This window comes from Cricetulus griseus, chromosome 3 (genome assembly GCF_003668045.3).
Source record: "Cricetulus griseus strain 17A/GY chromosome 3, alternate assembly CriGri-PICRH-1.0, whole genome shotgun sequence".
NCBI classification, from domain to species: Eukaryota; Metazoa; Chordata; class Mammalia; order Rodentia; family Cricetidae; genus Cricetulus; species Cricetulus griseus.
Window position 1 is genome coordinate 97681988 of NC_048596.1, and position 25956 is coordinate 97707943.

The following is a 25956-nucleotide window of genomic DNA, read 5'->3' on the forward strand; positions in this document are numbered from 1 at the left end:
CAATTTGGGAGCTGGGCTGGAAAGTCTAGAGGGGGAACGTTCAGTAGCCTGGTCACAAGGCTGTTCACAAGGCTGAGCAGCCTGACCACAGGCACTGAAGTGCTAACTCTAGAGGCCCTGCGTCACTGCATATGAACTGGGAAGGCAAAGTACAGGGAGACAGAGCAAGCTTTCTTTGAATGAAAGGTAGCAAATAAAGTACCTGTGGAAAATGTGTTGCAGTTTCTCGTAGGACAATAATAAGCATCTGTGTAGTTACTATGAAACCAGAAACCATCCATTATAAACACCAGTGTACTAGGCATCTCACAGAATCACTAGTTCAGATCTCTACGTAACTTGCAAAGAAGGGCAGTACTGTTTTGTAAAAGAATAAACTGAGGCTCGCCAAGAGCCAAATGTATACACTAAATAAGCCAAGATGCAAAAACACAGGTCAGGTTGGGTCTAAACTCAGGCACATTCCTTAGGCCTCAGTGGCTTTTGTCAATTTGGATTGAAGGTATGTATTACTACCTCCTAGCTTCTGGCTTCTACAGCTTGTGGCTGACTTTGCATTCTGAATCCTCAGGCAAGTTTTAATAAATCATAAATAATATATCACCACAGTACAGCAGCAGGAACAACTGAGAGCTTACATCTCAAAACCAAAAGCAAGAGGCAGAGAGGCACAATGGGAATGGCTTGAGTCTTTTAAAATTTCAAGCCAGTCCCCCCCCCCACCAGTGACACACTTCCTCCAACAAGGCCACACCTCCCTAATTCTTCCCAAATAGTCCCACCAATGGGAAACCAACTATTCAAACATAGGAGCTTAGGGAGGCCATTCGCAAACAATCATAGCCAGTAACTCTACTTCCAGGGGATCTGATACCCTCTTGCTTCTGTGGGTATTAGTATACATGCAGGTAAAACAACACACATACAAATAAATCTTAAAAAAAAAAAAAGATTTCTTGGGCTGGGGAGATGGCTCAATCAGTCAGAAAAATGCCACTGTGCAAGCTTAAGCACTTGAGTTCAGTCCTTATCATTCATATAAAACAACCAATCCAGTGTGGTAGCATGTGCCTGTACTACTAGTACTGAAGATGAGGCAAAGAAAGGCAAATCCCTAGTGCTTACTGGCCAGTCAATGTAGTCAAATGGTGAGCTTCAGTTTCAGTGAGAGACTGTATCTCAAAAAAACAAAGTTTATAGCCACAGAGGAAGACACCTTTAGCCTACACACACACACACACACACACACACACACACACACACACACACACACACACACACACACAGATTCTTTTTGCAGTGCTGAGAATTGAATCTAAGGTTTTACACATGTCATACAAACACTATAACCCTGAGCTATATATACCCTTGGCCACATTAATTTTTACCAGCACCAATTTAACCTTTGCTATAAACCATTGAGATAATATTCTTTCACCTAGCCTATCAGTATGTCTTTGCACATCATTTAATCTGCCAATTTGATTGGCCTCAATGAAATCAGTGATGTACAGAACATAGCCCATAGTTTATCACTTTACTGGCTCTGTAGTCTTATGTCCAATCCTATATAAACAACCAACCAGGTCATTCACCATTTTTTTTCCTTCCGGACAGGGTTTCTCTGTATTGTTTTGGAGCCAGTCTTGGAACTCACTCTATAGACCAGGCTGGTCTCGAACTCACAGAGATCCACCTACCTCTGCCTCCCAACTACTAGGATTAAAGACGTGCGCCACCAACGCCCGGCCCACCATTTATTATATTGTTTCCCACACCATATTTTACTCATGTAGATGTTACACTGCTGAAAGTCAACACACTGGCCTTATTTAACTCAGAACCCTGCCCCTCCAGCCTGGGAGCCCTATTCGGATCAGTAGCTTATGGCACAGATGCACTGGAAGATGTCTCTTAAAAAAGAGGTCTGGGTCTGGACCATATCACAGTCCCCAGAATGAACAGCCTTTCTCAGAAGCCAAACCAGACGGCACTGAATGCCTCCCTGCCCCAACTGACACTCTCCAGAAGAAAGAGCACTGAACACACAACTCCAGGACAGGATACAGAACTGAAGCAGAGTGGGGAGGGACTGATACTGTCACGTTAGGCAAATGAGCTGGCACAGTTTTCCATCGAGCAGTGTCTTGGGTTGCCTGAGGTCGAGTCATGCATCTGCCAAACTAGAAACGGGAGCATGCTGCAATTGGAATATCATTACTACGAAACAGGATTATCATGAACAACGATTCCAAATGGGATTAGAAATGATTCTTTGTTACTCAGAGATAATCAGCCACAGCAGCAGCAGTGGAGAAGCATCAAGCCCTGAATACTTTTCTGGGGGCATGGCACTGGTATTCCAGGCACTTGGCCAGCACCCTTGCCCACCCTTCCTTGCTGGGAAATACTGAGCACTGTCCTGAATTGGGCAGAGGGCCACCTGGGACAAGGGCTGATTACATATCAAGGAATCTTAGTCAGGGATGCCCTGTTATAGGTTCATCTTCTTAGAGGGAAAGGGGGTGTAAAAAGTATCCTAGAGCCCTACTGATTCTTAAGAGTTACTGATGAGGCAGGTACTATTACCACCACATCTAAGATAGGCTTACCTGAAAGCCCTGCTGGGGAGGCTCTTAATAATAATGAAGGCATTTAACCTCACTACAGCTTGCTATATGGCAGGCCCTGTTCTAAACACTTTGTGTATATTTCTACATTTAAAACTCACAGCTTTGAGGTAGACCTGCTTATTATCTGATTTTACAGCTGGGAAAATAATTACATAAAGCCAAGCACCTAGTGAGTAAGAGGCAGAGTTTGAATTTGAACCCAGATACCTGACTCTAGAGCATACAACTGTTTACATACTAGCTAGGGATATCTAGCCTTGGGGCATGGAAATATGTTGTTGTCATCTTCAAATGTCTAGGGAGGAAGACTGGATATACCTGTGCTAGAAAGGTGGTCACAGCCAGAGAGGAAGGTGGCCAATGCTTATAACTAAGGTCTTTGTACTGCATAGTTTTATGTCAATTTGACAGAAATAGTTTTTAGTAAACTTGAAAGTTATTTGAGAGAAGGGACCCTCAATTAAGAAAATGCCCCCATAAGATATGCCTATAAGGCATTTTCTTAATTAGTGATTGATGCCGTAGGGTCTAGCCCATTGTGGATGATGTCATTCCTGGGATGATGGGCCTAGGTTCTGGAAGAAAGTAGGCTGAGCAAGCCAGAGGAATCAAGCCAGTAAGCAGTACTCCCCCATGGCCTCTGTAACAGCTTCTGCCTCCAGGTTCCTGCCCTGTTTGAGTTCTTGTCCTCACTTCCTTCAATGATGATAAGGAAGTGTAAGTCAAATAAGCCCTTTTCTCCCTAAATTGCTTTGGTCATGGTGCTGCATCTCAGCCATAGAAATGCTGAGAGTCTTCCCTTAGCATTCCCTGGTCCTAGATCCTACCAGATCCTCTTCCTGCCAAAGTATAAGGACAGGGATGCCTTGCCTGCTCTACCTCTGATTCAGGTAGCAGCAAAGGAAGTGCCAGAGTTCAGCACCGGCTTGCTGGCACCAAGACCACCTGTGGAGCCTCTGGGTGCACAAGGGAGAGGCCTATATAGCCTCCTCTATGGGATGCTGGCAGGGACTGCTGGTTTCTTACAGACAGGACGTAATGGTTCTCTTCCTTGGGTGAGGTGGAGGGAAAATAAGCAAATGCTAAAAATAAATGACTGCTCTGAAAGAGAATTAAATGGTCATCAGCCAAGGATGGCAGCATTTGAAAATTAACAAAGCCCAGGTACCACATCCAGGAAGGCCTTGGCAAATGCGTGTTATCCACTCATTAGCTCAGTTCCTCAGGGACGCCAGCCAAGCAGGGCAGGCAGTGCCGGGAACCAGTCCTTCCGATGCTGATGAAGTGCACTTGGGGGTGGGGGTGGGCAAAGGCAGGAGGAGGAGGGAGGATCTTGTGGGGAATTTCAAACAGTTCTGCTGGGGTCCTTGCTCTCTCTCACCTTCTCTGAGGCAGGAGCTTGCAAAACCAGGCAGGCTCAAGAAGACTCAAATCTGAATGTCTACACCACTGGTCTCTTTCAGGTTCCTAGTAACAGCCTCACTATTTAGGGGTCTCACTGACTGGCAGCCTAAGGGTAAGGAGCCAAAGAATGGAGGGGGAAAGGCAACGCCAGACTTTCTCCTCATTGGAAGAGTCTTAAACCCAATACATGTTGTGACAAATGTGACTCTCATGATTCATCAGTATCGATACTTCATGAAATCACTGACCTTCATTCTCTACTAACCATTGTAACACAGCATTCTATTGCTGGATACCACCAACAGATAGGTCTTCACCTCTGAACCTCGCTTTGTAGCTGAGGACAACTTTTCAAGATGTATGACTTAAGCTGGGGATTGGTGGCACACCAATTAAAGGCAGAGGCAGGTGGGTCTCTGTGAGTTCAAGGCCAGCCTGGTCTACATAGTGAATTCCAGGACAATCAGGGCTACCTTTTTCAAGAAACCTTGAAAAACCAACCAACTAATTAACCAAAAGATACAGAATAGTGAATATTTTTCATCCTAAAAGTTCCTTTATACCCTTTGCATTTCCAAACCCAACTACTTATCTGATTTCTGTCCTTAGAAAACTACCTTTCCCAGAATGTGGCCTGAATGGAATTTTACAATAGATGGCTTTTGGTTTGACTTTACTACAGCATAAGGCTTTTGAAGAAACTTTTTTTGTTGCATATATGAGTAGCTCCTGCTTTCCCCCTCAGTGCGTGCAGGTGGACAGACTTGTGGCTGTACATGCAGAAACTGGAGGACGACTTTGGTGTCATCCTCTGTGGCTCTCTGTTTAATTCCCTTTTGACAAAGTCTTTCACGGTACCTGAAAGTGGCATCGCAGTTAGAATGGCTGGCTAGTGAGCTCCAGGAATCTTAGTGTGTCTCAAACCCTTCAATACGGAGGTCATATGGATGTGCATACATGGCTAGGTTTTCTGTTGTTGTTGTTGTTGTTGTTTGTGGGTAGTTGGAATTAGAACTCATTACTTGTACAAGCAAACGCTCTTACTGACAGAACCATCTCCCTAATGCCCTTGATCTCTTGGGATTTAGATTTATTGCCAGGGGCATGGTGGTGCACACCTTTAAAGGAAAACATCTCATTTGAAGCCAGCTAGGCCTACATAGAGACCCTAAACCAAAAAAGATTTATTTTGAGTTATGCAATTTGTGTGTGTGTGTGTGTGTGTGTGTGTGTGTGTGTGTGTGTGTGTGTTTGTGTGTGTGTATGGGTGGGGGCATGCAGATACATGTGGAGTCCAGAAGAGGGTGTTCAATCTGGAGCTGGTGTTAGAGGTGTTTGTGACTGCCTGATGAGGATGCTGGTAACTGAATGAACTGAGGTCCTCTATAAGAGCAGTATGTGCTCTTAAACACCAGTTTCCCTTGCCCTCAACCACTAAATTATAGAATATTATTCAATTGTATGGAGTACCACAATTTGTCCATTCGCTACTAATTGAGTGACTTCTAGGCTTTGGTTGGTCTATGAATAAAGCAGCTACAGATATCTGCACAGAAGTCCTATTTCTCCAGGACATTAAATACCTTATTTCTCTAGGAGCTGGTATTTCTGTGCTACATGGCACATATTTGCTCTCCTTTTGTAAGTATTTTCCAATGTGGCTATATCATTATATGTCATATAAGCAATGCATGGCAATTCTTTTTACAACTTTGCCAGGCCAGTACTGTCAGCATATCGATATAATTTTAATTTCTATTTCCCTAATGACTAATGTTGTGTCTTTTCATGTGAACATTTTTCATCTATTCCTTATTTAAATGAAACATCTCAAGTCTTTTGCCCACTTTAAAAAATTTTAGTTGTCTTTTGACTGTAAAAGTTCTTTATATATTCTAATACTACTCCCTTATCAGACATATGTTTTCACAGCTTGTTTTTTGAGGAAACGGAAACTAATATGATCTAAACCATGTTTTTTTTTTCTTTTTCTTTTTTAACCACATCATTTCTCTCTACACATAGACTCTGATGAAGGGAACAAGAAAGACTTAAATTTTTAATTTTCAAATATCCTTGACCTATTGGACTTTAAGATCAAGTTGTACTTGGTGTCTGCTAATAGACGACCATTTTTATCTCCACTGCATGCTCCCCATCACCCCAGGCCTTTAAGGAAAGCTACATCTGGAGAAATGACTGTCTTAAAAACAGTCCCTGCCCCTCAGCTCTGCACTTCCCAAAGCCTGTTCTGGTTCGCCAGGCTTCTGGAATGGTCAACAGTCGTCACACTCCATTGGTGGCCATTGTCCACTGGGAAAGTGGGAGGCTCCCAATCCATCCTCCAGTGAAAGAGCAAATAGTGGAGCCTGTGGCTGCTTGGACATCAAAGTTGAGCAAACAGGCCTGGCAGACCCTGCCTCTCCGCCTACATATCCTGCAACTGCCATCTGAAGGAGCTTCTCGAAGCAGGTCATGACTTTCAGCTTGTCATCCCACACATCAAAGTTTCCACCACACACGAACTGGGTGCACAGGTTCGAATCAAGTCGCTCGACAGCGGATACTCAGACATTGTGTCTAGCTTTAATCCTGTGTTTTCCCAAGTAATTAAGCCTTCTTGCTTATGAACTTGTGACTAAGTAAAGCATCACTGAGAGGTTGTAACATCAAAGTGCTGTCCACCGTCTGTCCGTGTTTGGTAAAATTGGATTTATTTTCCTTCTTAGAGAAAGACTAATTGAATTTCACTGAAAGCTCCATATATTTGCACTAGCTGGTGAAGGCTATTCTAAGTCAAAGTGATCATCCCAGGACCGTGTGGCTTAGCCTTTAGTTTGGCTGGGTCAGAGTGCAACACAGAATGGAGCACCCGGACTCAGGCTAAACAAGTGCCTTGTGGCAGGAGGCTCATCAAGGGCTCAGAAACCAGTGACTGCTACTGTTAATATTCTACCCAAGCTGTTACTAGGGCTGACTAAGGAATGGTCCCAGTAGAGTGTTAGTAAGTCTTTGGCTATTGAAGACAATGACTATTATATTACTCAAGCCCTTGATATGAGCAGTCAAACTCTGTGTGTGGAAGCTAGAGGCTGATGTTGAATGTCTTCTTCAATGCTCTCTACCTTATTTTTGAAAGAGGATCACTCATTGACCCTGGAGCTCCCTAGGGCAGGACAGCAAGCTCCGGCAACCTGCCCATTTTTGCTTTACCAGGGCTGGAATTTCAGTCAGGTAGGTGCGCTGTCCTGCTTTATATGTGGGTCTTCTTACTTATGCAGCCAGATTTTTACTGGCCAAACCATTTTCCCACTCCCTCAAGTAATGTGTTTTAGGACGAAGCTTGTGATAGCTTACTCTCTGAATCTTCATGTGGCTCAGCGCATCAGCATCTGACACATGAGCGTTTAAAGGGTTTTAAAAGAACTTCAGAACAAAGCGCCTCTCTCCAGAAGAACCGAAACTCTGCATTGATATTTGGCTTCATAACTTACCTAATTTACAGTCAATACAGCAAACTCCCACTTACGTTAACTATGACTCAAGAACTAATCTCTAGATAGAAGGAATTCGGGAGACTGCCATGTTCTTCTCAAAATTATTTTTACACAAACAACCTACTTTTAGAAAAGAAAGCCTCTGGTTCAATCTTTCCTTCTAAAAATATTATTTTGATCTTGATCCAGTTTTAAGTCTTCGATATATATTTGTATTAATTAAGTCACTTCAAAACCTCTTTATAAATAAATAAAACAAAGGAGTAAATCTTAAATTAAGCTTCTATTCATACTTATAAAATTTACAATGATGACATTGCATCTCCTATTCAAAACTAAATACAATAAATGCATTCAGAAATTCCAACTGGTGAGCAGTTAAGCTCCTTAAAGATTTGAGGTGATTATGGATCCGTATGGACTTAACATGTTAAGCTGATGTCTGAGGGTGAACTGGGCTCTCTTTGGGTCCACAGGCTGCAAACATCTAAAGGAAGCAGAAGTCCTCTGTTGTCAACCTTGAATGAAGGGGCAGTGCCTCTTTGCTTTCCCTTAATATCTTTGTCCAAAGAATTCTATGTGACAGAGATCTGTTTATCATTGATATTATTTCAACTACATGACAAAAAGTAGGAACCCCAAATTTTTGTGATATTAATAAACATAACCAGACAAGTGTGCTATTTTCAATAAAAAGTTGGATAATGGAAGAAAGAGGAGGCTGGGTGGCTCAGTGGGTAAAGTGCTTGTTGTGCAAGCATGAGGCCTGAGTGTGGATCTGAGTATCCATGTAAAAGCTAGGTATGGCTCCATGTCTACAATTCCAGTGCTGGAGGTAAGCAGAGGCAGATGGGTCCAGGGGCTTGTTAGCCAGTCAGTCAAATCAGCAAGTTCAGTGACAGAATGCATCTCAAAAAATACAATGGAGAGTGATATAGAGAGATACCCAACACTGATTTCTTTTTTTCTTTTCTTTTCTTTCTTTGGAGACAGGGTTTATCTGTGTAGCCCTGGCTGTCCTGGAACTCATGTAGACCAGGCTGACCTCAAACTCAGAGATCCACCTGTCTTGAGCCTCTTGAGTGCTGAGATTAAAGGTGTGCACTATCACTGCCTGGCCCAACATTGACTTCTTGTTTCCATTAATACATACATCAAGGAGTGCACCTGCACATGTATGTATACACTGTATATAACTTTCTTACTCACTCATATTTAAAAAACAAAATGCCAGTAGTTAGACTGGGCATGGTGACACACACCTGAATCCCAACAGTCAAGAGGCTACGGCAGGAGGACAAGGAGTTCCAAGTTATTCCACGCTATATGAGACCCTATCTTCAATTTCCAGCATTAGTTAAAAAACAAAAGAAAGGGAGAGTTCAAGGATATGCCCAATGTATAACAAACATAATATATATGTATAGGAAAATGATTACAAAGATAAACAAAAAACCCAAAACCAACTAGTAATAGTCTTAGAAGTCAAGTAAGTAAAAGCCAACACTCATTTTGCTCAATAGGCATCACTGATTTGCTAATGCCCCTGGAGAAGGACAAAGTAATCAGTTAAACCAGCACCTCATTAAACTCAGAGAGCAGTGTCCCCAAAAGCACATCCTCTAGCTATCTGGTCACTAATTGAGAGTGTTTTTTAAGAAGAATGCTATTTCCTATTTAGTCCCAACTCTGAAAATACCACACACAGAAGAAACACACCATCTGCTTCACCACCACTGGCTCTTCCCCACATACGGAAAAACTTGCAAACTGGGCAAGACAATGGATAGTTGGGTGTAGAATCAGTGGTGGAAAATAACGTGTGAGATAACATGTGTGCTTGCGCATAAAGAGATAACGTGTACTTGGGCACCAGAGAGTAATAACTCACCATTTGTAACCTGTAGCAGACACATTTTTTAAAAAATTTGTCTCATAAGAAACAGCAAGCCATCTGTTTCCAGACAGATCCCTTCACCCATCCACCTCACAGCCCGCAGACCCTGCACCGAAATCACCGACTGTCCTTCTATTCTCTTTACTTGATCTTCTTTTCCACATTAAGTTATGAACACCCCAAGTTTTTAAAGACTGTGTTTATTTTTATTTCATGTACATTGGTGTTTTGCCTGCATATGTTTCTATGAGGGTGTCAATACCCAGAGTTACAGATAGTTTTGAGCTGGGAATTGAACCTGGGCCCTCTGGAAGAATAGCCAGTGCTCTTAACCACTCAGCTATCTCTCCAGTCCCAATCTCCAAGGTTTGGTTCTTCAAAGATTAGTGAAGTCCAAGAATACACATTTACTGAATGTTTATAAAAAATAATGTCTCATGGAGAGAAACACAGAATCACTGGATTCTCTCAAAAGCAAAGTATATATTGTTTCTTCTTTTTACTTTTGTGGTGCTCGAGATTGAACCCAGGGCTTCAGGCATGCCAGGCAAGCAGTCTACCACTGGGCTATACCATCAAAAAAAAAAAAAATATATATATATATATATAATATATATATATTATATATATTATATATATATATATATATATATATATATAATCTTTAAGGAATAAATGCTTGGGGCTAAAGATGGCAAATAAGGAAACTGAGTGACTGAGACCAAGTGCATGATAAGAGCAGAGAGAGAAAGCTATACCAAGGAGAGCTATGTCTCCAGGTAATTTGAAGCAGATCACCTAAAATTTGAAAATCTCAGTTTTGTGGCTTTTCTCCACATTTCAGATTCTTCCATAGTGGCCAGAACTAGTAGCAATAAGAGCCTTAAAAACCTGCTTGACCGGAGAATTAAGGTCAGTGCTTCCAACTACAAGCTTGAGTAGCTGCTACTAAAGGGTCCAATACTTATCTGAAAGCATCCCTACAGAAGCTGGCGTGTCTCAATGCTAAAGTGCTTGCCGCACATGCCTAAAGCCCTAGGTTCAATCTCCAGCACTGGATGAAAAAGTCTAAAAACATTTGGTTGTTTTTGCACAACTTCTTTCATAGTTACAGCTGGAATGACTCACACCTCATCCCACCAGACTTCTAGAGACCCTGGGGTAGAAACCACAACAACTTGGGCTGGAGTGCTGACACACTGCAAACTGTGTGTGCTGGGTTAGCCTGCCTTCGTGATTTTAGGTAAAACACTTTTTCCCTCTGAGCTTCAACTTTCTCAACTGCAAAATGAATATAACAATACATATTTTGTGGGGTGGCTATGAAATGCAAATAAGGTCAGGCGTGGTGGCACACGCCTTTAATTCAGCACTCAGGAGGCAGAGGCAGAGTTTGAGGCCAGCCTGGTCTCCAGAGTGAGTTCCAGGACAGCTAGGGCTTCACAGAGAAACCCTGTCTTGGCCCTCCCCATCCAAAGAAGAGTTACAAATAGTTACCCATGATACTTCTGGTGTGAGTTATGTGTGTACATGTGGCTGTGCATGTGCACATGCCTGTGTGTAGGCAAGAGGCATATGTTAGGTTCACTGATTTATTTATTAAAGTTCTGAGACAGGGTCTCATTATATAGCCCTGGCTAGCCTAGCACTAGCTATGTAGTCCAGGCTAGCCTCAAATTCAGAGATTCAAAAGCATCTGCCTCCTAAATGGTGGGATTTAAGATCTATGCCACCATCCCCAGCCTAATCCACCCGACTTTTTGAGGCAGGGTCCTCATCTTATCAAACCTAGAATTCATTGACTCAGAGTGGCTGGCCAAAGAGTCTCTGGGATTCATTTGTCTCTGTCCCTGCAATCCTCACAGTACTGGGTTACACAGATATACTTGGCTCCAAACTTAGGTCCTGAAGCACTTTAGTGACTGAGCTAGCTCTCCAGTTCCTATTTTATTTTATTTTTTTATCTTTATATGATAGTTATAACCTTGAATGAAGGGGAGAGTAGGTGAGAAAATATCACAGCCACCAACAGGAGGAAGGGATGGAAGTCTCCAGATCCTCCAAAGAGTTCTCAATAGGGGCAGTAACTGAAGGGGCATATTCTTAATATGGTAAACACACACACACACACACACACACACCTATTTATAATCTGCTCTTAAACATGTGGCTGCTATGATAACACCAGTGACTTGCCTAAGGTCACAAAGCCAATGAACGGCACGGCTGTGATCCGAAACTACACGCGGCTCTCCACGTCTACTATGTAGGCCCATACCCTGGGTGTAGTCCCACAACTTGGACTGCCTGCCTCAGCCTTCCTGCCTCTGAAGGAGACAGCAGGGGCAGCAAGGGTGGGCAAGCAGCCAGAGACAGTCTGAAGAGACTTGTCTCAGGGGGCCCTGGATGGAAGGAGATTCTTACCTGTCATTTCGGCTGATGGCTGCCACCATCAATGCTGTCCAGCCAAGTTTATGTCTTGCGTTGACATCTGCACCTTCTGACAACAGCCTGATAAGATACAGAAGAATATTTTCAGGGCTTGGCTTACCATGGACAGGAGTGGAAATAATCACAGAAAAATACCTAGGACATTTAGTTAGTGCAACGCCAGCCTGGAAAACATAGTGAGAGAACTATGTCAAAAATAACAGAAAAACACAAGTATGGATAGGCTGGATAGTTCTGGAGACAGAGTCCTTTGAGTTCTAATCCCCAATTCCAGCCTAAGATCATTACTCCCCTCACCAGAGTCGTCCCTTGCCCTTCTCATTCCCAGCTCCCTTCTGTCATCTTCTCAAGCCTTTTGAAAAGGAGTTTGCCTTCTCTATCTTAATAGTGATATGATGATATTCCTACTTCCTTGGGCCAAAAACCTCAGGCCCTCTGCCATGTCAAAAGTCTGAGTCCAGGTCATGTGATAAACACTTGGTAACCACACCCTCTCCCTTAACTTCCCTGTATTTAGCACAGCACAAGACCTAACAGGCTTATACAGGTAGTTACCTGTTCACAAAAAGATCACATTCCTCAACTGTATTTATTTTATCATGGCTGTTTGGAAAATACAAATCCTTCAACCCAAAGAAAGATGGAAAGAATTTCAGAAATGCTATGTTAGGTTCTCACTAGAACCCATGCACACCTAGGGATCTACATGCTAGGTGCCTAGCATATAGGAGTCCATCGACTGTCAAGTAAACCAACAAACCCAAGGTCTAAAGTACATCATTGTAAATCCGAATTCTGGGTCCTGGTCCCTATAACAGAGGGCAGACAGGGACAGATGAACAACGCCATGTTTTAACACCTTGTAGAGCCTGGCCTGCCCTCTTGGAACTTTTTGTTCCTGAGCAGATAATAAACTCTTATAATGGACAAGGAAACAGGAGGGAAAATGACTTGTAAAAGGTCACATGGCAGGTTGGTAATGTTGTGCCCAAATTCTGGACCCCAAAATCACCAAGAGGCCCATTTCGATGCAAAAGCAACGAATCTTTTATTGCAGTTGTTTAATGAGCTAACCCCATTAGCTTGGATCTTTCATCCACCCACCATGGCGGATGGCTGGGGAAAAGACCCCACGAGACAGGGATCTTATAGGGCAGTGTAAGGGGAGTGTCTAGGGTCACGCACAAGCTCAGGACTGGTGCGCCTCCAGGCTTGGACAACCTGCCCTGTGTTGATTGGTCAACTGGTTGTTATGGCCCATAGGCCCTCCCAGGGTGGTTGCTATGCTGTGCACTTGTTTGTAAAGCATACCCAGTAGCTAACTTCTGATTGGTTCCTTGCCACGAGGTGGACGTCTGACCAAGGCATCCCTAGCAAGGTCAGACAGGCAAGTGTTAGCCTGTCATGGCTGCCAAAACAGGTGTGTTTGTGTGGGGGTGGGGGTTGGTCCCTTCATTAATGGATTCTCCTCACCTCATCAGCCTACCTCCAGACAGTAACCCTCTTCATATAACACAAAAGGTGAAGACTAAACTGATTTCAGCCAACCAATGGAAAAGTCCTGTGCTAGACTCTAGATGTGAGCAAGACATGGGGTCTGCCCTATGAGGACCGAGGACCTAGGCAGGAAATCAAAGACTGTGGTCCCACTTAAGGAAGACAAAATCAAGAATTCAATTCAGTCAGGCATGGTGGCTCATGCCTATAATCCTCAGGCCTAGGCAGGAGGTTCTCCATGAGTTCAAGGCCAGCTGGACCACATAATGAGTTCCAGGCCAGCCTGGAATGTAGCAAGTCCTTCTTTAAAAACACACACATACAAACATGGTCCATCCACTAGGCAGATGCCCATATGAGCAAAGGGCAGAGGACTTTCTCCATTTGGTCCTGACCTTCTATCCTATCTGGACTGAAGCCTCCTTCAGAATCACAGTGAGGATCGATACTTCATCTACACTCTTAGCTTCAGAGCCAAATGTTTTGATGACACCACATGGTTTGCTCAAGAGGAGATCCCCCCCTCCTCCCACACAAATAATGTATAAGGGTTCTTAGCTGCTTTAATATCCATGGCCATAAAATGGAGACAACAGGGACAGGGGACCAGAATAATTCATCACACTCTTCTCTGCCCTCCCCCAGGAATAACCACACCCAGGTAGTCACCAAAAACAATGCTCAATGGACATCCTGTCCCATGTTTTCTGGGCCCTATGGGAATGGGGCCTCTGGGTCATAGGGCATACACGTATGTGATGTGAATAAACAGTGCCAGCATCTGGCAGGATAACAACTGCTCTGTGGACCTTTGTACCAGCAGGAGGGGTGTTCTGTGCACCCTCTTCTTGCAACACTTGGCAATATAGGCTTTGTTTTTGTTTGTTCTTTTTGAAACAAGTTTTACTATGTTGCTTTTACCAGCCTTGAACTTGCTAAGCAGCCCAGGCTGGCCTTGAGTCATGAACCTCCTATCTCAGCCTCCTGCATGCCGGGATTATAGGTCTAAGGAGTAAGCAGAATATATTGCTGTTTTTAACTTGTGATGATGAACAAATATATGGGGCTGTCTTTTCTGTGAAGATTTGTGGTTAGTTTTTAGGAGAAGACACTCTTGGTGTGTGTGTGTGTGTGTGTGTGTGTGTGTGTGTGTGTGTGTGTGTGTGTGTGTGTGTGTGTGTGTGTGTGTGTCCTTTTGACTTGCTATCATTTTAGTGAAACAATTTTAAGGCCAGGTCATTTCTGGAATATGCAGCAAGTTCAAGGCAAGCCTGAGATACATAGTAAAACATTGTCTCAAACAGTAACAACAAAACAATACAGGGAAGAGCCAGAAGCCCCATGTCTAGTCTAGCTCTAATCTCTGCCACCTACTATCCTAAGCAGTCATAGCCTCTCACTGAGCTTCAGTGAGGTCAGTGAGGACCTACGGCAGAGAAGGGCTCTGCAAACCCCCTCAGCCACAGAAGGTAAACCGCAGTGAGACCAGCTCCCAAGCCCAACTCCCAACTGAGCATCATTCTTTGCATTCTTGAGTCAGGGTGTAGTGGAAGAGAGCAAGGGTCCTGGTGTCTAGATTCAGGCTCTGCATTCACCTGATGTGAAGGAGAGGATGCTGACCGCTCTCATGCAAGGTGGTTGTCAGGACTGAGAGACATGCCACACCGTGGGTTTCTGAGGTAGAGCCACAGATAACCTCACCAGCACCACAGCAAACCTAACCACAGACAACTTTCCCTCTTGGAGTACTGAGTCAGGGGTGGGGAGAGCACTGGTCTCCGCTGCTTCCCCCCAGTGCAGAGCAGCCCAAGTTAGGACTTCGTAAACTAGATCTTCCTATTTCATTTTGTTGCTTCACAAGTGAATGCCCAGCAGGCACTTATTTCAAAGTCCTGAGCCAGCTGGGGGTGGGGTGGGGTGATGACTGCCTGCTGAGAGTGGCTGAAAGGGCCTCTGAGGCCAGAGAAAGCCACCCTTGCTCTCCCCTGTGATTTTCACCAATGGACAAAATGCGGCAAGTGAATTAATCTCTTTTAAAAAGAGCAATGCTTGTGACAGAGCACGGTGTCTCCGTAAAGGTTAGGATTCCATCATCCCTGAGATGATGAGTAGAATGTGTAATGCTGGCTGCCAGTCAGGGCAGAGTAACCTGGGTTGTGCTGGGGAGGGGGTGGGCACAGCAGGTTCTCCTGGGCTCACTCTAGACCTGTGGCCAGCCCTACCTAATGAACCTAACTGGGTAGTAGCAGGTATCTGGAGTTGAATCCAAGCTCTTGCACAATTCCCAGGGTATATAAGGTAGAAGAGACTCAGTTCAGATACAGCTGCTGCCACTCACAGAGGAAGGGGCAACCGATAAATGTGTGATTTGGTTTCTCTGTTCCTTCCCCAAAATAGCTCCTGCTCTCTATCTTTATATGTCAGACAATGGACAGAATGCGGGTATGGTGGTGCATGTCTATGATCAGAAGGCTGAGGCAGGAGGAGTGCCATGAGTTCAAGGCTAGCCAGGGCTATATAACAGGATCTTGTCTCAAGGGGAAAAAAGGTCCCACCAGCTTTATTGCATGTCACACATAGGGGTGTCATCAAGAGATAATTTATGATGGCTAAAACACTTGGCATATAATAAAGCACTGTGCTTATGCTATTAACATCACTGCCCATTTTACATTAGTGATAGACGGAGGGGCAGGAAGAAATGGCTCAGTGGGTGAGGGTCCCTGCTTCCACACCTGATGTCCTAAGTAAATCAGGATGGCATAGGAAAACAGCAAGTACCCAAATGTATCTGTGGATGGAAAATAAACTTCCACAGGGTTTAAACTGCCACTGTAGGCAGTGGTGGCGCACGCCTTTAATTCCAGTACTTGGGAGGCAGAGACACACAATCTCTGAGTTTGAGGCCAGGCTGATCTACAGAGTGAGTTCAAGGACAGCTAGGGCTACACAGAGAGAAACCCTGTCTCAAAACCATCAAACAGCCTACAATTCCCAAGCAAGGGCAGTCAGTAGCTGAGCCTAAGAGCCATGAAGGAAAAAACAAAGTCTCCTCTAGTAACCAGGGATGTAGGAGAGGCCGCAGGCCAAAAACCAAGAGGTGACATGATCACTTCTGCTAGGGAGGGGGAGAGGAGGCAGGTCAACTTTCACTTTCTGCTTGGGACACTCCTTACAATTTCAAGTTCTACTGTTGTTTTCACAGTAGTGATCACAGTATTACTGTTTTTCCTTGACCAAATTAGTTTTCATCCTTTAAAGTTTTCTTAAAATGGTCTGTTGCCTCCAAGTCCCTTGTGCTAATCTACTGTTTTGTCTGACTTCCTCAGTCACCAGCATATTCCAGAAATGACCTGTCTTTACCCCCACCCCTCACATTCCTGCTCTGGCAGTTGGCACATGGGAGTTCTCTTTAGTACCTGCAAATACCAATCTGCCACCAATACTTCTGTCTTGTGGTGGAAGACTTGTGGTGTAAGTCCTTTTCAAAGTACTTAGGCTCCTATGCATAAATACATGAGAGGCATCTCAGACTCAGGAGCAGATGGGGACATTTGGGGACATGGCCTGGAGGTCTGATGGTCATGGTTCAAGTCATGGCTTCAAAGCATGGCTCTGTCAGGTACTTGATATGGTGCTTGGGATAAATCTACCTCTCTGGGCCTTATTTTTCTCTACAGGAAAACAGAATTGAATGACATCTCTAAGGTACCAATTACTGCTAAAATCTTATTTTAAATATGAACAGCATCTGCAGCTGGAGAGAGGGCTCAGCTGTTAAGGGCAAACATATGTTGTTCTTGCAGGGGACCTGGGTTTGGTTCCCAGAACCCAAGCAGTGGCTCCAAACCACCCGTAACTCCAGTTCCGGAGAATTCAACTTTTTCTTCTGACCTCCATGAGCACTGGGCGCACACACAGTGCACATACATGTACACAGGCAGAACAATCACACATATAAAGATAAATATATCTAAACTATAAAATGAAAACTGAGAAGTGGATTCCTAGCAGACCTGACACTGTAAGACTTCCAAATACAAGACAATTCCCGAGGCTTGATGCTTGCAGGAGGGAAGAAGTCCTAGGCAGGCAGAGGCAGGTGTAAGTCATTCTGACTAACTAGCTCTTCACAGGAAAAGGAGATACCACTTCACTTTTCTTCCTTTTTCTTTATGACCAATCAATACAAAGCGGCCAGTGAACTTCAATCATGCATTGTTCCAACTGATTTCCGGATCCTTTGCAGGAATTGGCCCTCAGCTGCAGCCCGGGAGGGGCTGAAGAGTGGGGAGCCCTGTCCCACCTGCATCAGAAGCCTGGAAGCACTGAGCCATGCAGACCCAATCATGATCACTATCTAGGCAACAGGATTCTGGCTGGAGCCGCCCAGAAGGCCCTGTTTACAGTAATAACAGCACCAGGCCCTCTGTCTGAGCAGAGGCAAGGCGCCTGGGGCTAGAAGCCCCAGGCAGCCTCCATCTGTGCCTTATCTCCCAGCCAGCCAGAGATTGGGGGGTGGGGGGAGGGCAGCAAAGGCTGTTCTTGGATCCCAGCCTAGGTCTATAGATTTCAAGGCAAGGGCCTGGTGCTCTGACTGGACAGGCACAGGGCCTTTTAGGCTTCTTTGACATTGGCTATGTGAGCACAAGCTTCTGAAGCTCAGTTAAGGCCCTCCTCTAGGAAGCCCTCCATGTGCCCTTGCTTCCAGTGCCCATCAATGTTACATGTGGCTAGTCTCAGGAAAACTAATGAACAGCTAGAGAGAACAGAAACTGGCATGTGGATAGCACCCACAACTTAGATGAAGTGAATCTGCACACTTTATCCCTGCTTCTTTCCTACTATAGTTAGCTTCATTCATTTGGAACCAATGAATGCCCTGAAGAATCAACAGTCCAATCTTTAAACACACAGATAAGCAGGTTCACAAAGCCTCACTTGTAAAAGACTGACCCAGAAAGGAGCCTGTCTCTGTCTCTGCCAGTCTGTGTGCCCTTAGGCAGGTCCAGCTAACCTCTCACAACCTTGTTCCTCTTACCTCATCACCCTGCCAGAACCACCTAACAAGAGTGCCAATATGACCAAAGGAGATCATCTATGTGAATGTACACAATGTTTCTAGATGTTTCTAAAACTGTAACTGCTGCTACCATAATTGTTCTGCATGTTAAAAGGCAAATGGTGAAGACACTCAATAGTCTAAAAATAAAGCCCAATGCTGGGTAGCCATTCTTTGTCCTATTTTTTTTCTTTTCTTTCTTAAAGATTTATTTATTTATATAAGTGTTCTGCCTGCTTATATGCAGAAGAGTGCACCACATCTCATTACAGACAACTGTCAGCCACCATATGGTTGCTGGGAATTGAACTCAGGACCTCTGGAAGAGCAGCCAGTGCTTTTAACCTCCAGCTCCATTTTGTCCTATTCTTTACAAATACCTGTTATATATTAATGTACACAGAACTGCTATTGTTAAATTGATAAAACTTAGAAACCAGTTACAAAAACCCCTTCATAGATCCTTCACATGTATTCACTTTATACTTTGATTCATTAAGTTCCCATTTCTAATACATTTTATTTCCCCACATGAGAATGAATTTCATACATTATGCCCCTTATCTCCAAATATATCAGCATGTATTTCTTATAACAAGGACAGACTTCTACAGAACCACTAACCATAATGGCCAAAGTCTCAATGTGGCAGAAGATCAACGGAGTGCAAATCAAAAATACTCAAAAGCAGGAAAAAAAGAAAGAAAGAAAGAAAGAAAGAAAGGAAAAAAAAAAAGAGTCGGCGTTGGTGGCACACACCTTTAATCCTAGCACGAGGGAGGCAGAGGCAGGCGGATCTCTGTGAGTTCGAGACCAGCCTGGTCTACAAGAGCTAGTGCCAGGATAGCCTTCAAAGCCACAGAGAAACCCTGCCTCAACCCCCCCCCCCCCCAAAATAAAATAAAAAGAAACCCTGAATCTATATTGAACATATTATACAGACACTTCTGTTGTCATTATTTCCTAAACAATATAGAGTATGACAACCATTTACACCAAATCATATATAAGTAATCTGGAGATGATTTAATTATACAAGAATATATATATATATATATATATATATATATATATATATATATTTGAGGTTTTATGTAAATACTATGACATAATATATAAAGGGCTTCAGCATCTGTAGATTGGGGGACCCACGGAGGATCCAGGAACCAACTGATTCAACAGTTTGAGCATTTTACCCCATAATTTTGCCTCATATTCTACCTGTGTTCAAATGTCTCCAATTATCCTAAAAGTTCCCATAGCATCCTAGCCCTGTGATGCAGATGTAAGACAGAATCAATATCAAGACCAAACACTGTGTGTCTTTGTCGTTTCATCTAGAGTAGTTCTTTACCCTTTCAGTGATCTTTATAATATTGGCATTTTTTGCAGAGTAAAGCCAGTTTCTGTTTCCCACTGAGCTTTGAGGCACTTCTCTATGATCATTCACCACTGCACAAACTCTTCCTGGGGACTGATGATTACAAGACTCTGAGTGGGTGCTTATCCAGGCCTTCAAGGCAGCTGCTGGACAGACACATACTTGGCAAACAGCGAGTGCCATGTGAGTGAAGGTCAGGGCAACAGTGTGATAGGAAGGGCTTTCTGGATGCAGAGGTCTTCTGCCAGAGGGGATGGGCAGAAGCAAGGATTCCTCTAATAATCTCCTGGGATCCCCTAAAGCAAACACCTCTGCATTCCCAGGGAGATGTGCCTGGCTGAGATGGAATGAAACATGAAAATACAAGTAAGGGACAGGAGTGACCCAGTACACCCTCATGTCACACCTTGGTCCAGGGCTACAGCCTGTCAGCCTTAGTGACGACTTGGTCCAGGCAGCTGAGGTGTGGGAAAGGGTTATGAGCGCCACCTACTGGCCCAAAAGCAGGACTCTGGGCTGCAGCACAGGGCAGCGGGGCAGCCGGGCAGCTGGCTGCTTGCCAGGAAGTTTGTCATAATTCAACAATGAGAAACAGTAGTGGGTCCAACTCTTTAAACTGGACTGGCAGTTCAACCACAATGGTCAAGCTACATGTAGGTCCACATAAGATTTTCAGTGAGGAACAGACTGGGCAAAGCTGACCATAAAACCTGGCCCCACTCACAGGGGATAGCAGAACTCAGGAAACAGCTTCTCAAAGCCATCCTCTGAGCTGTGATTGAGGGCCTGCAATGGGCCAGACATAGACCTTGCCCATGTGAGAGTGCTCAGTGTGAGCGTGGAGAAGGGTAATGGACTGGTCCTCCAACCCCAAATAATGCATTAATTATCATGGGTCCTTTGAGATGTCTGTATAGGACAGCAACAATAACAACATGTTGGCTCATCATATCTGGTAAACTCTTGAATGCAGTTTTTGTTTTATCAGTACCGGAGACTGAACTCTGGGCCTCCTGCATGCCCAGTAAGCACTCTATCACTGAGCTATAGCCCCAGCAAGGTTTCTAATATTTTTCTCTCTTTCCCCTCTCTCCACCCCCTCTCTCTCTGGGGGGGTGGTGGTAAAAGTGTTTGAGTTCACATGGCCAGACAAGAACTCAAGTTACAGGTGGTTGTGAGCTGCCTGATGTGGGTGATGGGAACTAAACCCACATCCTTTAACAAAATTGTTAAACTAAATTGTTCAGCCATGTGCCCAACCCTTTTTAACTTCAAATAGGTGTCCAAGCTGCCTATGAACTCACTCTGCATTCCAGGTAGGCCTGAATTTGTAATCATCCTGCCTCAGTGTCCTAGTAGCTAGGATTAAAGGCCCAAATAATGGACTCAAATAATGGAGTCCAATGGCTCATCTTTCTTGTGCTGATTGCTGAGCCTTAGGTATTTGACATTTATGATCCATTTGGTTCTGAGAATTAGACAAGTCAGTCCATCTCACACACAGACTTCAGATGCCGAAGCAGTGGGTGACAGCTTGGAACTGTAGCCCTTACTCTGTACTTCCCAAGGCACAGGGCCTGTTCTTTCTGCACACAGCATGGGACAGCATACCCAGCTGTGTGACAGGACCATAAAGGAAAAGCCTCTAGTGAGACCTCATCTATAGTCTAGGACCATAGTAGGGTTAGTTCCATTTCTTAGAGGCTTCTCCCCTAAAACAACAACAACAAAAACCCAAAACTCTTCTGGCCTCAGCATGAGAAAGGCCCCAGACTACCTGTCTCCTCACTACCACCGATTTCACATATATAATAAGCAGTGTCTTCAGTGGCTGTGCCTTTGCCCCAAACCAAGCTAAACAGACAGACACAATCAAATGTTTACAGAGTGCAAGCAGTCCTGATCCTCAGCCTGATCAAAACTTAACAGATTCTAGGAATCCACTGATACAAAGGCAAGAAAGCTAATGTAGGCTCTGGCCATATTAATAGAAGTATAACATCTCTAATAGGGCTATGACTGCCGTGCCCCTCACAACAATAATAATACCACACTGGAATTCAGAGAGGACACTAAATGTTCACAGCCTTTTCATGAGAAAATGGCCAGGATATGGTGACTTGAAACCACAGCTTAGGGAGCCAGACTTAGGTAGAATGACATGGCCTACAAATATTTGTCTCCTAGTAGCACTATCTCATCATTTAAAGACCTGAACAAGGAAAGGGAGCCTTGTGGGTAGTCTAGAGGACAGAGCTGGGACCGCATGAAGAGCTAGCCAGCAGTGTCAGCTCACTGTGTCAAGTGTTATAGGAACACCACGTCATGGAAATAGTTACTATGGGAAGATGATTCAAAGAATAAAGAGATTAATACAGTTGGAAAAAATTTAAAAGGACATCAGCCTTATTCATAATAACATAACTGACGATCATTTTCACATTGTGAAAACATGTCTGTCAACTGATGGATGGATTAATCAAATGTAATTCACGGTATGTGGGTATGTGGAATGTTATTCAGCTTTTAAAAGGCATGAAATATTGACAATGTGCTACAACACGTGTGAACCTTGGAAAGAAGCTAAACTGAAGAAGTCAGATACAAAATCCAGATTGTGAAATCTCATTCATGTAAAGTGTCTAGAATGGGCAAATCCAGAGACAAGAAACAGACAAGCAGTTGCCCAAGGGTAGGGAAGAGGAAGGATGGAAATAATTCTTAATGAGATGGTGGGGGGGCCCTAGGGGTAATGAAATGTTCTGGCATTAGACCAATATTAATGGTACTCTTACAAATGTATTAAAGCTACTGAATTTTACATGTGAAAGGGGTGAATTTTCTGATATATGGTTATATTTAAAAAGAGAGGGAGAGAGAAAGACTAAGTAAATTTGAGTAGATGCTTGTTTAATCAAAATCCAGGAGCATAGAGCACCTGAGGCTAAAATCAGGCCTAAAATCCTGGTTGACCCAAGCTGGGACTGTGACCTAGCACTCACCAGCCAAGGAGGAGCTCTTGTCCTGCCTGTTGTATTCCAAGCCCTGACTTCTGGGAATTCCAGGGGCCTCCTCTAATTGTACTTTACCACAGTCCCTGCTCACTGTCCATCTGCAAAGCTTGGTCAAACACACAGCCTTCTCAGGAGGCCAGGGTGCTAACCTCAAACAAAAGGCCATTGAGATGGAAGTTTCAGCCCAGCCTCAGAAAGGATTCTTATGCAGGCTGGCAGGGCCCCCCATCCACATGAATGGAGACTCCTGGCCCAGCTGCTGCCCAGGGCTGTGCTCTCCTACTGGGTAGTCTTTGGAGAATAAACAGTACTTTAATCAACTAATCAATCAAAGGGCCAGACTCTATACTCTGTTCCTTGGAGTGCTCAGACAGCCACATGTGACTTGCTAAGGTGAAGGCAGGAGAAGCAGGTACCATCTAGTATATTCAGACAGGGTTCACAGCCAGATGAAGAGAAACACATGAAGTAACTGGGGGAAAAAAAAAAAAGGTAAGGAGGTGAATCACTCAACTTTAAGATCCATATAATTTGGAAAGAAAGATGAGCACTCAATATGAGCTACTGGGAAAAAAAAAAAAAGCGCATGCTGTGGATGTATGTAGGCCTTGGTGTAAATCACAGTGTACACTGGCTGGAGGCCACCAGAAGGGACTGAGTGTGTGTATAAGCACTGAGTTTTCTTATCGTAAGGGACACACACTGTATTTACTATCTGCGTGAAACAGAGTTCACAGCCAATGAACAAGGCTGCTATTAGCCAGGGTGAGCTTTCTAGAGGAAGCATTTGAGGAGTGCATGGCCAGAATCTAGGCAGGCAGGAGAGCTTGAGGAGACTGAAAAGCCTTGGTAGCTTATCCTTAGGAACCTGTGGGTTCTAAGTAAGCCTGGCATAAATGACTGTCCCTGTGGTCAGCTTCCTAAGAGGAAATGGGAACCCAGACCAGCCTTTCTTTGGCTTTTAGCCTCACAGACCCCTGCCTGTCAGATAAGAATAAAGGCTACTTCCCAAGTGGGCAGCTGTGAGAGATTTCCTTAAGAAGCCTATACTTCTGAGTCATTTGTGAAGGGGGCTGTGTTACTAGCAAGGTCGTGACATGTTAATGTCACACAGCTGGTTAGTAAGTATGACAAAAGCAGACCCCAGGCCTGCCTTCTAATTCTGTAACTCTTGCATTCTTTCTATAACTTTGCCTTTCAAAGTACTAACATTCAGGACACCTGTGAGGATTACATTTAAAAACCTGGAGTCCTCAGGAAGCACAAACTATCAAATTACAGAAAGTGATGTAGTTCAGGCCTTGACTTCTGCTGGTTTGGGATAAAGATTTTGTTTCAATCCACTGCAAGACATTTACATATTTTCCAATTAAGAGAGCTGGATGTTTTGGTTGCTCTGATGCCATCATTAATATCTTCCCATCCAGCCAAAAAAAAATACAGCGATCGATACACAGACAGCCTCTCCAAGGCCCAGAGACAGCCAAATGTATTTACCAGGCAGGACTTTCGTTAATTAGATAAAATCCCCAGATCAATTCTTAGAACATTCACCTATGTTGTAGCTAAACACATTCGGGACACCTTGATCCTGGCACACAGACAGCAAATGCCTGGAGCTGGGGCATCAGGGGACAAGAGCCAAACCAACCATCAGTGCAAAGCTAGAATAAACTTGTTTACTCTCAACAAAGCCCAACCTGTTTTCTCTCCCGAACTGTCAATTTTTCTTCCAAAGCCACCTAGTAAACCAGTTTAATCCTTTTTCTAAAACCATCAAATCAGAAACCAAAACAGCATGTCAAAAGAATTTCCAGATAATTGATAAATCTAGCATGTTTATTAATTAGAGACAAGGTCTGGAATGCTACATAAATTGGGCTGGCCTTGAACTCAAAGAGTTCTGCCTCTTCCTCCCAAGTGTAGGGAATTACAGGCATGTGCCAGCACATCTGGCTAAATCCAGTATGTTCTGGGGCTACAGAGATGACCTGGTGGTTAAGAGCATACGTGGCTCTTGAGTTCAGTACCCAGAACCCACATCAGGTGGTTCAAACCCTCCAGCACCAGGGGATCCAACACCTCTGGCTTCCACATCCATACTTCTGCACATAATTAAAATTCATAAAAATAAGCCAAAAAACAAACAAACAACAAAAAAGGGCCAGTGTAGTGGTGCATGCATTTAATCTTACCACTCCGGAGGCAGAGTCAAGTGGAATTCTTGTGAATTAAAGGCCAGCCCGGTCTACAGTGTGAGTTCTAGGACAAACAGACTACATAGTAGAGACTGTCTTGAAAAACAAAACAAACAAACCACACACCCCCACACAACTCTCAATTCCTCCAAATCCTCTTTTCAGTGTGTGGCAACAGCATCTACACACGAGCTCCAACCAGAAAAACAAAAATTTGCTAGCATTTCCTTTCTGAATTAAACACACCTAGTTCTCTTCATTCATTCCGAATTCATCTATTGAATATGTACTGTGTATCAGACTCTGAATCAGGCACGAGCACTGGTCTAACCCTTACAGGCTAGTCCAGCTACCTCTCCCCATCTGTGCTACTAACATTTTAGCCCAACCCCCACACACCTTCAGTTTGGACTCTTTCAGTTGCTTTTCTTTTCTTTTTTGGTGCAGGCATTGAATCCAGTTTACAGAAGCTAGGCAAGTGCTCTGCCAGTAACCTATATTCAGTTTACAGCCATGTTTTAACTAGTCTTCCCATACTACTATAGCTGTCCACCACCATGTTTTCCACTAAGTACTAAAAACTTTAAAAATTATAATCTACAAGCATGTCCGTTTGCATTTTTGCCTTTTATATACACACTGGCTTTAAAAAGTCCAATGCGGTATGGTCCTTCCTTATGTTAGACCCCCGGAAAACTCAAGTATCCGGGGTCCCAGGCCACGACTGCGGTCACCCCAATCACCAGGTGGATTCGAGAGCTTGCTGCAAACTGCATGAGGCTTTATTGTAATTTAACGAGCTAACCCCATGTTAGCTTGGGTCTTTCATCCATCCGCCATGGCGGATGGCTAGCAAAAGACAGCTCCTAGGGCCTCCTGAGAGATCTTATAGGACAGCATAAGGGGAGTGTCTAGGGGTACG

General features: G+C 44.0%; 1 protein-coding gene across 4 annotated transcripts in view; it reads right to left on the bottom strand.

Annotated features, from left to right (window-relative positions):
* Positions 1–25956, bottom strand: part of Clpb (caseinolytic mitochondrial matrix peptidase chaperone subunit B) — a 124317-nt gene that overhangs the window by 85276 nt on the left and 13085 nt on the right. For all 4 annotated transcript variants that reach the window (XM_027407843.2, XM_027407840.2, XM_027407844.1 and 1 more), the window contains exon 3: positions 11856–11942. In XM_027407843.2, the coding sequence (XP_027263644.1) occupies positions 11856–11942 (87 nt within the window). The remainder of the gene's footprint in view (positions 1–11855; positions 11943–25956) is intronic.